The sequence below is a fragment of the Diceros bicornis genome, chromosome 4 (assembly GCF_020826845.1).
Source record: "Diceros bicornis minor isolate mBicDic1 chromosome 4, mDicBic1.mat.cur, whole genome shotgun sequence".
Classification (NCBI taxonomy): Eukaryota; Metazoa; Chordata; class Mammalia; order Perissodactyla; family Rhinocerotidae; genus Diceros; species Diceros bicornis.
The window spans coordinates 28,551,702-28,563,749 of NC_080743.1; the positions used below are offsets into that span (position 1 = coordinate 28,551,702).

Sequence of the window (12,048 nt, forward strand, 5' to 3'; positions counted from 1 at the left end):
GTGATTCAAAGGTTTTCGCCACTACCTGGGGTCATAGCTTTAGCTACCATTTACTAGGTGTGTGCCCTTGTGCAAGTTAAAGATCCTTCCTGTGCCTACATTATCTATGAAAAGTAAAAAATAAAGAGTACTTAAAGCATTGTGAAGAATAAATCATATATACAGCGCCTGGCCAGAATAGTGGTTGCCACTGGCAGAGGGAGGGGGATGGGTGTGGAGTGATAAGGTCAGAATTAACTGGAAGGGAAACAAGGAACTTCTTGGGATGACAATAATGTTCTATATTTGATAAGGACTTGGATCACAGACCTATGCATTTGTTAAAAACTCAGTGAATGTATACTTAAAATTTGTGCATTTCACTTTATAAATTTTAACTCAAAGGAAAACTAGACAAATAGTTAACTCTACTTAAATGAAATACATGCTGAAATATTTAGGGGAAAGTATGGCTGATGTTTGCAGTTTACCTTGAAATGCATCAAAAAATAAGACATTGATGGATGGATAGAGGGTGGAGAGATGGACATATGATAAAAGTAGAGTAAAATGTTAATGGTAGAATCTTAGTGATGGGTAAATCAGTGATCACCATAAAATTCTTTCAACTTGGCTATGTGTTTGAAAAATTTCACAATAAAATGTTAGAAAAAAATAAACCACCCTGGTACAGAGTAAGCACTAGTCAATGATAGCAAATAACTATTTCTGGCTGAAAAGGGATGAATAGGAGGTCAAGGAGGGAAGGAAACTGCTTCAGAGAGAAGGAAACTGCTACTTTTCCCATAAACCTTTCATTCCAAATTATGCTTTAAATTTTAAAAAAACAGCTCTTTGGCATCCGTATATAAAAAGCAATTACTTTCATTTCTTTTATTACTTTCTGGAAAAAGAAAACCAGATTAACAACACGTGATTCAGGTAGTTACAGTTAATAAAGATGACAGACATAGGGAAAGCAACTACTAGAATAGAGTAAGTAGAAAGGGAGAAGATAAAAAGCAAATATAATTTTACTGTATGACACATCTTCCTCAAATAGTTTTCTATTTATTGAATACCTGTAATGATGCACTATAAAAAAAAAATCCAGCTTCCTACACATTACCCAAAAGGTACTGTTAACAGATGCAGATTTCAGTGCTGAATATGCTTCAATTTGTCACATCTGATGAGGGGATATCAAATTATCAGATGATTTTATTTTATATAGCCCAGATTTAAATCATGAACTATAGGAGGAGGTGATTAAAAAGACACCCAAATACATGTTGAACTCCAAAAAGTTAGTTAACTTAGGAACTGCAACTTATCTACCTAACAGGGCTAAGCAATGCTTACAGCAAGAGACAGAGGTACAACAGGAAAAGGAAAGGGACAGGGAAGCTGGACGTAAGGTGGTAAGGACTCCTAGGAATTAACTTCAGGTTTCAGAATAATTGTTGGCACTTCTCCCAGCCTTTGTAGCTGGGTAAGATATTAAATATTGGCTTAAGTAGGTATTGATAAGAAAACCTGAAACACTCCTTATGCATTTTGAATATACTCACAGTTTCTTTTTCAAAAAATTCACTTACTTGGTTGTCATTTTCATTATCTTTGATAACCAAATACCTCAATAAATTTAATGAAGCCATTATCCTGTTAAAGATATATAATTTGTTACTACAGTTTTATATAATCAACTGCAATTTCAATGAATAAAAAGTAAGTTAAAACCTTACAATTATGTTTGCCATTAGAAACTATTCCCTTTAAATTTTGGAGTAGAATTTAATCACTCTTGGTCTCCAAGTTCACAAAATACAATTGTGAAAATTACTATTTTTTCCCCCAAGGGAGCTTTGTTATCTTTAATATTTGAGAATATCATCTCTTGCTTCCTGACTTTTCAGATTCCTTTAATAAATGCTTAGAACCATTTCTAAACAACCATTTTAGTATACTGAAAGTAAAATTACATGTTCTATGTGAAAAAAAATGATGTCCTAGAAAACAAAACAATAAAGTTCAAACACATAAGCCTTTTATAAGTTACATATATGAAATTCTTAGTTTTTAGTCACCAATGCTGTAGAGTAAAGGTACAAAATCATACTGTGGGTCATACTTCTAGAAAGAAGAGTTTCTTATTTTGTTTTTACACAGTATCTAATTACTTAAATATGAAAATCTTTATGTAATTTTATGAATTAACCACAGATCATAAATTCACAGGAAAACATGTTTTATTAGTTTAGGTTCCCTAAGCAAGGGTTTCACATTTTATTCTGAATTTACTATGTGAACCTTAGTAATGGTCACCTCACCTATCTGAGTTTTGCAGTAGGTCTGTTTCAGCACCCTCTGGGAGAAAGAGTACCAAATCTAGAAGGGAAATCAGCTGTGGTCCTATAAACCATTTGTTGTTATGCGTTCTCTAAAAAGCAAAAGAAAAATTGGAAAAGGCTTTAAATAATAGCTTGATAAATTCATGTGTTTCTGTAGTACCCTGATACTACAAAAATAAACTATTACAACACATTTTAAATACACTTTTAAATTTTAATTTCCATTCTTTCATTCACTATTTCCAGACACCTGGAACAAACCCTGCCAGTTTGAGAACACTGGTGCACTCTTTCTCTGTCTCCGTTTTCTATATGGAATTACTGAGTATTCACAAACAAATTAGACTTCAGTTTCCATTAATATTTTAGAAGTACATAGCAAAACAAAAAGAAGTCATATTATTGCTCAAAAAATTAATACAACGTAAATCTACAGTTAACAAAACTTCAAATTCAGGTTTTTAAAAAAGAAATAGTAGAAATGGGGGAAAAAGGACCCTAATACTAGAGATAGACAAGTCCACATGGCAAAAATCCACATTAATGTATTCCACAAATGAATAAATATATCCTACAAAATAGATAATTGACACCTTAGCTATGCTCTTACCTTTAATGATATGTCAATTTGATTTTTGATATTTTGAATAATAAAGGCCTCCACACCTGAGTGATTACTTGTATTCAATAAGCACCTTGAAAGCAAAATTACAATACATTTGAAATTATCCTGGACTGCATTATAATTAAATGATGATGAAAGTTTTACAAATTCAAATGGGCCATGTGTTTTCTTAATATAAAAACCAGTGAAGACAATTAGTAAGGTGATCAACCAATTACAAAGGTGAAAAACCAATTACCTATTATGGTTATTGCTCTCAGTAGCTGGCAAATGCTATTTTATCTGGATCTTTCCAAAAAGAAATTTCTATTAAACCAAATTTGAATCTTTTTATGCATACAATTGCAATGATTTAACATGGCAAGTATGGGCACTATTATAGTAGCCTAAAAACTCCCAAAATTACTCCATGTAAATAGACTAGTCTGGTTAGACTAACTTAATTGAAAAGAAAAGAAACTCAATATGACTAGCTTAAGGAAAAAGGGGGACTTCTTGGTAGAGATACAGGTAGATCAGAACAGTAAAGCTGGTATAAGACTTAAGCATCAAACTGAGAATTCATAAACCTGCTCTGACTCTATCAGTAGAAAAGAAGAAAAGTAGGCTCCAGAGTGCTAATACTGGCCAATCCCAAAGAAGACTTCTTAGCACTTTAACAATGCCCAAATCTGTTTTTAACTCATTGTTATTACCTAGGTGTCAACAAACTAAGGTCTGCAGGCCAAATTCAGCCTGTTGCCTGTTTTGTTTTATTGGATACACCCACCCCCACTACAAAGACAAGTTGAGCAGTTGCAAAAGAGACTATGTGGCCCATAAAGCCTATATTTACTATTTGGCCCTTTACAGAAAGTTTGCTGATCTTCAACTCTTCGAGTTGCTAGAATCTTTTCTCTCTCAAAGAGCACTATTAACAAGCTATACTATTAACTTAAAGTGAATAGCCTGTCAAAGTTATAACTCCAGAGCCATTAATTTCAACTGTGAATGGAGATTACTGACAAGTAAATAATCTAGCAGGAGGTTTATCAAACTCAGTTTAATCTTTTAAGTCTATTTTAATTTTAGAGTATTTCAATTAATTGAATTGAAATATATACTATTATTCATGTAATATATATATGTACATATACGTATCCATAATATTTGATTAACCTTTCTCTACCCATCACAGATAAGAGAATTTATTATAATATGGCTTCCAAGTAGAGTTGAATTACATGTAGAACACACTGAAATACTATAATCTGGAACAATAAATGGTATTAATTTGGTTTTTAATCAGCCACACACTTTGCAATTAACCATTCTTGATACATACCTAAATAATGTATATTTTCCTTGTGAATCCAACTTGTTAATATACAGCTGAAGCATAGCTAAACTCTTTTTCCTCTAAAATGGAACAAATAATATTGTTACATAAACTGAATAAAGATTAAATTATTTATTAAAATTTCTCACTGTAACTCATTATCATTTAGTCCCAAAACATTTACATACCAATGTCTCAATGGGGCAAAGTGTCATTATTTTGACTAAGCCCTGGAAATAAAAAAAATTTTAATTCAGATGTTAATAGATTATACTGACTGCAAACAAACAGCTATATTATCAATGGTGGATACTAAAAATTCAGAGAAGTGAGGGTAGGAGATTTAAAAATGAAGTAAATTTTTCTCTGAGCTTTTCATTCCACTATGTCTCCAGAAGCAAAGTACAATCCATTACATAAGTGATATTGAGTAGTGTGTTACAGAGTGTAAATTTAGAAGTGAATGGTAAAATTTAGAAGTGAATGGTAATTTTTAATTATGTCTAGAGTGGCAAAAAAATGAAACCAAACATGCAGAAATATAATCCATTCATTAAAAATAATCAGGTTTAATACCCTAACAAAAGCCATGTTTTTCTATTTAAATAGTGGAAAAACAAGTTTCTACATGGACATCTAAGGACCTACTTGGCCATGATAACTAACAAACAGTACTAGGCAAAATAAATCATAGGAGGGAAAAACCAAATGTCTTTCTAGTAATGAGTCAGTGCATGCCTTGATGGAGTCCTGAGGACTTGCGTTATGATAAAAGTAAAGGAGCTCCATTTTCCAAGGTCCCTACAGAAACAAATCGTTAAAGAAGAAAGTTATGTTTTTCCATTAGATGCTATGCTGTCAACCATGGTAGCCACTAGCCACATACAGTTATTTAGGTTTAAATTAATTTAAATAAAATTTAAAATTCAGTTCCTTAGTCACACTAGCCACATTTCAAGTGTTCAGTGTGGCTAGTGGCTTTCATCCTGTACTGCACAGATAAGAGAACACTTCCACAATCACAGCAAGTTCTATTGGACAGCATGGCCCTAGAGTTTTCAAAGGATATGGAGAAGAGAATAGGAGAGGAGTCTGAAAAGACCTTTACTTAAGTTCAGAGTAGGAAAGGAGCTGTTTTCAAGATTAGAATACATATTTTACTTACCTGAGGTACAGTAAGAAAACTCTTGATTTCTAAGTACTGGTGAAGTAGACTGTTATCTTCTATTCTCAATAATCCATTCTCCAACAGATCCTACAGATTAAAATATACGCAGAGATACATATATGGTCAAGTCAACAGCTATATTTGTTGACATGACTATGTATTTAAATTATATTGGGTAAAAACAAATCTTACCAATCCTTTGGAGAAAACAGACTCTTCTGTTCTGGAAGAGAACATTAAAATTTATCAATATGATTTTCTAAATTGCTTTAGAATTATTCTTCATTTTAGGAAAAATAAAGCAAAAACTGAAATTTAAAGACTTGAAAAATACACATCATTAAGGAAAAATTCTGCTGAAGAACTCAGTCAAAATTCTTAACCCATCTTTGATCTGTCTTTTGATTTGGTTACTGACATGCAAATATGACCAAAATTAGCCCACTCAGGGCTCATTCCTTGGTAGCAAATCAATAGATCTTCAACAGCAAGTGCTAAGAAATCACTTATACCTGATACAATACTATGTATTCCAGTTGATTATAAAATCTTTTAAATTTTTTATACAAAAAAAAAAGAATTAAATGCTTTCCATTTGTGATAATATATTTTTTTAAAGTTTACAGTCATTGTTAACTAAATATTTAAGATCTGTGGCAAAAAATATTATCTCAGGTTCTTATTCTAACCATACAAGGAGTTAAAATTGTTATGTTTTTGGCTCAATGACTAGTTTGGAAATCTTAAGAATACAGAACTTAAGATTCAAACCAATATATACTCTCATTGTATGAATATAACAGAAACTAAGTAAAAAGAATGTAAAATCATCAAGACATACATAGTACAGGAAATTTACAGAGTTAGTAACTACTTGTGCCAGGAGACCCTTGGAAATTCCTGCCTTTTAGGCCGAAGCTTTGGACATTTGCCATGTTACAAATCTTCCTTCACCTGGGAAGAGATGGGATTGATAAACTGTCACTAATGTTCCTAAAGGATAGTACTAAAGGCCCTGACTGATCTCAAGAGATAATTTTAACATGTTATAGGAAAAGAAAGCATATAGTTTTGCAAAATTCTTATGTATCTGTCTGGAAAAATTATGCATACCTATTACTTTGTAATTTTTTTAAAAGAGAAAGTTTTGCTTCTTATTGCCTCAAATGAGAAAAGTTGTTGAATGATATCACTGTCAAATATCTAAGTTATAAAAGGTGGGATCAAGACACCTCTTTCCTTTTGATACAGTTCAGATTGTGTCCACAAGGCAAAAACATGGATGACTTTCTTTTACTGATAACCCCTCCTTAGATGGAGGAGGTTGCAGGGGGATAGAGGTGTTTCAATTTACCAACTTTTGAAATAAGGGAAGAAACCTCAGAAGCAGATGAGTGGAAATTCTCTTATAAGACAATATTTTAATATTATCTTGGGTTTAAAATAAAAGAGATTTTGCTGTAAAACCTCTGACTCATTTCTGTCTCTCTGTGAATATTTGCTTCACTGTTTTATATAATAATCAATTAATTAATTAGGGCCCGGCAAAGAGACAGTAGTCTCCTATGACCTTGACAAGGACTATTTTAACACTACTATTTAATTCTGAGATGCCATCTAAATGATCTTACCTTTGCAAAAAGACTTCAATATGCCCCATATTAAATTGTAAAAGGTACGATGGGCTAAAATAGAAAAAAAAAAAAATATATATATATACACATATACACATGCATTTTTAGAAACTTTACATACATAAATACTGTTATGGGTTGAATTGTGTCCCCCTCGAAAAAGATATGTTGGGAGTCGTAACCTCCAGTGCGCCAGCATATGACCTTATTTGGAGATAGGGTCTTCTTTGTTCAATTGAGGTAGGGGTGGGCAGGAGCAGAGCAGCAACCTCTTACCCTGGAGACAGGGTCTTTACAAAGGTAATCAAGTTAAAGTGAGGTCATTAGTGTGAGTCCTAATCCAATATGACTGGTATCCTTGTGAAAAAGGGAAATGTGGACAGAGACATGCACACAGGGAGAACGCCATATGAACACGAAGGCGGAGATCAGATTGATGCATTTACAAGCCAAGGAACGTTGAGGATTGCCAGCAAACCACCAAAAGCTAGAGGAGAGGCATGGAACAGATCTCTCTCATAGCCCTTAGAAGGAGCCAATCCTGCCCATAACTTGACCTTGGACTTCTAGCCTCCAGAACTATGAGACAATAAATTTCTGTTATTTTAAGCTATGCAGTTTGTGGTACTTTGTTATGGCAGCCCTAGCAAACTAATATACATACCTAAGTCATTTTGGTGGCAGTGTGATTTAGAGTATAGCCTCTGGGGTCAGACAGAACTATGTTTAAATTCCACCTATCCCACTAACTAGTTGTATGATCTTGGGTGGTATCTTGTCTAAGCTTGTTATTTTCATCTGTAAAATGAGAGATTGCTCTGTTTCATAGGGTTATTATATAGATTTGATAATGCATATAAAGCTGTTAGCATAGTGTTTAATACATTGTGAACATGCAAGTGGTAGCCATTATTACAGTATTTACATACAAATATATCCCCAGGTACAGTCATACATAAATCTACAAATGGACACAAAGAAATATAACCAAGGCCTGCAAGACAAATACACAATCCTTATTATCATGGACCTTAAAGTATAAAAGGTGTTATATTATAAAATTATACATTTATTTAAAAAATAATTTTGATAAACATTATGGGAAAAGAAAGACAAGGTCAAGGTCATTATAACAGGAAGATTCAACCTAAATTGGGTGGTGAGAGAAGGCTTTCCTCAGAAAGTGACATTTAAGGATAAAGATGGTTCTAAGAAAATACAAAGGCCCTATAGTAGGAAACTTCAAGACACATTTAAACAAGAAACCAAAAGGTCTGTTACTGGAGCACAGTAAACAAGAGGAAAGGTGGTAGGAGGTGAATCAAGGGACCAGATTATTCATAAGCTTGCCTCATGTGAAGGCATTTAGACTTTATTGTTTTTGTTTTTGTTTTTTGGTGAGGAAGATTGGCCCTGAGCTAACATCTGTTGCCAATCTTCCTCTTTTGCTAAGGAAGATTATCCCTGAGCTAACATCTGTGCCCATCTTCCTCTATTTTGTATGTGGGACACCGCCACAGCATGGCTTGATGAGCAGTGCATAGGTCCGTGCCCAGGATTTGAACCTGCGAACCCTGGGACACCAAAGCAGAGCCCGTGAACTTAACCACTACGCCACTGGGCTGGCCCCTAGGCTTTATTCTTAGAGCAATAAGAACCCACAGAAGAGTTTTCATTAAGGGACTGCTACTCTTAAAGCTTCACTTTCTAGTGTGTTGAGAATGACTTGGATTAAAAGGGATTGAAAGTGGATATATAACTATCCACTCAGGATTATATCAGTAATCTAGTGAAAAGATGATGCTAATTTAGACTACCCCATGGTTAACTGGCCAGTTCCCTCCCTTATAGTCCAGAGTGGTCCCAACAGCTTCAAAACCAAGCCCAGTTTAACACTTTCTGACTCTGATCCTCATCATGCCCTTATGTGTGTTTCAACACTCCACCCTTTCACTACTTGACTAGTACTGGCTTTAACAGATTATAGGCAGTATTATTTAGAATAAAAATAGCTTCTGTTTATACTTCATTTAAAATGTATTACTACATTAATAAACACATTGGACCTTAGATAAATGAGTTTGATGATATTCCTTTTAGAATACATGAATAAACCAAATACTAACTCCTACCTTAAGACCATTGGAAGCTGATCAATACTGATGCCCTGTACAAATACTAGATATGCCAGAGAAGCCATAGAGTCTGCTAATTGTTTGTCTTCTTCTTCCTCGAATTCAAGATAATCCCAAGTCCTCTTTTTCCTTCCATGATTAAAAATCACTTTGGGGAAAGGATGTCCAATTGCTGATAAAAAACCCTGTGAAACAACAAAAAAGAAAGCTATAGCAGACCGATTCTAATGTGCCTTCCCCCACCCCATATTCACATCCTATATAATCCCCCCCCCGTTGAGTGTGGGTGAGACCTGTGAGACTTGCTTCTCACCAACAGAATAAGGCAAGATGTTGCTCCCATAATTAGATTATGTTATAAGACAGAAGTGAGGGGATTTCTGCAGATGTAATTAGGGTCCCAAATCAGTGGATTTTGAGTTATTGAGAAAGGAGTCTATCCTGGGTGGGCCCGACTTAATCAGGTAGAAGGTTTTTAAGGATGGTCCAGGCCCTCCTTGAGAGTCAGAAACTCAACCCTGCTGGCTTTGAAGAACTAAGCTGCCATGTTAGGAGAGGGCCTATGGAGAGGACTAGGTGGCAAGGAACTACAGCCCGTAGGAGCTGAAAGTGGTCCCTAGCTGACAGCCAGCAAGACAATGGGAACCTCAATCCTATAGCTCCAAGGAGATAAATTTTGCCAACCACCTGAAGGAACTGAGTGGGAAGATGAAAAAGGTGTGGAGATGGACGGGGTGATGGTTGCACAACAATGTGAATGTACTTAATGCTACTGAACTGTACACTTAAAAATGGTAAATTTTATGTTATGTATATTTTATCACATTTAAAAAAAATGCTCCAGATATCTGAGATCAATCTAAAAATGTGCAACATAAAAGTAGTAGTAGTAAACTAACTACTCAGATGAAGAATACTCTAGGAAAATGCTCCATTGACCACTGTCTGCCTAGATACCAAGTGGGCAGAAGAAACACTGGTCAGGGGCATCAGAGGCTGAGGAAACTGCTGGTATCTCAGGTCATATGGGCTCTTGTGTCAAAAGAGAAAGAGAAGCATCCCCACGTGAGTGGAAAGGACTACAGTTTTATCTTTTTTTTTTTTAAGGAGAGAAGGAGAGAGAAAGACTCAGGAAATACAAGGTTGCTCCTATGCCTCTTATCCTATTTGACTCTAGTCAAATAGAAAGCACCTGACCTTCAGAATCCACTGGAACTGATCTGCGTTTTGGCTCTACCACTTACGAGCTGTCAGACAGTGGATGAGTTATCTAACCTCTCTAAAGCCTGTTTCCTTATCTAGAAAATGACATAATACCTATGTCAAATATTGAGAAGCTCCACAAAAAAAATATAAGAAAGTTAAGGTCACAACAATCTACTACAGAGAAGTCAAAAAGAATGACAAAAACAGCTAAATCAGAATGAATACTGACCTTCCACATATTCACTCATTTCTTCAACAAATGCTTGAGTGCCAGGCACTGGGCCTGACATTGTGGGGAATTCTAAAGCCAAATAAGACTTTTCCAGCCTTTAGGGAGTTAAAATGTGCTGATCCCAGATGGCTCCATTAGTCATTTCAGAACACAAAAAGGAACCAGGGAAAATCATTCTCAGTCACAAGACTGCTATTCAGCTACCAGATGCTAAACATATACTGCTGTACTGATTTTCAAAGCCACACATACTTGTTACAGCTATAAGATGAAAAGTTTACTGTACTCAGATTCCAAATGTCCTCTTAATCATGAAGCTGCATTTCTTCATTCAGCCAATGCTACATGTGTTTTTTTCCCACAGTAACGTTAGCCGTTTAAAGAATCATCACATGTAACCAGATTCTATAATGCTGCTCTGGGTATCTGGGGTCCACCTGTGTCCAAATTAGGGCCTTCACTATCTATCCACACACCATCTTGCTCAGACCTGTGACATACCTGCCACTCTACAATTTCTCGTGGTAGCCTCTGCCCTTTCAGGAACGTTCCTATCCTGCAGCCCTTGCGACATTCAAGCATTTCTAAACCAAAATAACTTGTGCCAAAAGAGGGATGGCTGAGGCCATCAATCTCAAGCATGCCACACTTACCTATGCTTCTCCAGCATAAAACAGAAGGAACCTCCCCACTCCATCCCCTACCCTGATTTCACTTCTACTTCTTGACTGCTTTGTACTTCCTCACTGCTGGCTCTTTCTACTTGTAATGCTCCTTCCACTGAGATCCTAGAACCTTTCCCCTACATCCTCAACCTCTTCATAGATGCTTGCTCTTTCTCACTGCTGTAATTGAACCTGACTGATTTCTGGTGGGAGCTGCTCATACTCTCACACCTCTTACACTGCACAGCCAGGAAGGCAGCAGTGGGGAAGGGTAGTATGGGGATAGGCCTTGGTTCTTCCTGCACTCTCAAGCAAAAGCACATTTTCCTTTGAGTCAGATACCATACTGCCCTTTATCTGTCCTTATCTCTGTCATATGCTGACTTCCTGGTTATTTCCCCACATTCAGTGAAGACTTTGGTACCTGCTCATAATCTTTTTCTCTATCCAACTCCTGCTATGATCCTGGGAAAGTTCAATGTTCATGTAGACAACTAATTCCTCTAACAGGCCATCCTCAAGGTTCTTGGTTTCTAATTCTAGTGCCTTAATTTCTGATCTATTTCAGCAACTAATCCCATCCTGGATCTCTGTCAACATTTGGAGTTATTCCATATTAGATAACTAAACTCCAACATTCATTTTCTGACCGCAACTTCTTATCCTACCTCACCTACCAATCTGCTTTTCTATCTCTGACTTCTCCAGTCCTGTGACCCCTTCATTTTAACCCAC

At 35.6% G+C, this 12,048-nt stretch overlaps 1 protein-coding gene across 4 annotated transcripts in view; it reads right to left on the minus strand.

Annotated features, from left to right (window-relative positions):
• Positions 1-12,048, minus strand: part of GLMN (glomulin, FKBP associated protein) — a 38,936-nt gene that overhangs the window by 11,586 nt on the left and 15,302 nt on the right. For 3 of the 4 annotated variants that reach the window (XM_058538511.1, XM_058538513.1, XM_058538510.1), the window contains exons 8-16: positions 9,208-9,395; positions 7,073-7,126; positions 5,634-5,664; positions 5,439-5,528; positions 4,462-4,503; positions 4,280-4,353; positions 2,941-3,025; positions 2,310-2,419; positions 1,578-1,641 (exon numbers count right to left, since the gene is read on the minus strand). In XM_058538511.1, coding sequence (XP_058394494.1) covers positions 1,578-1,641; positions 2,310-2,419; positions 2,941-3,025; positions 4,280-4,353; positions 4,462-4,503; positions 5,439-5,528; positions 5,634-5,664; positions 7,073-7,126; positions 9,208-9,395 — 738 coding nt within the window. The remainder of the gene's footprint in view (positions 1-1,577; positions 1,642-2,309; positions 2,420-2,940; positions 3,026-4,279; positions 4,354-4,461; positions 4,504-5,438; positions 5,529-5,633; positions 5,665-7,072; positions 7,127-9,207; positions 9,396-12,048) is intronic. The other variant, XM_058538512.1, reaches the window with a different exon arrangement.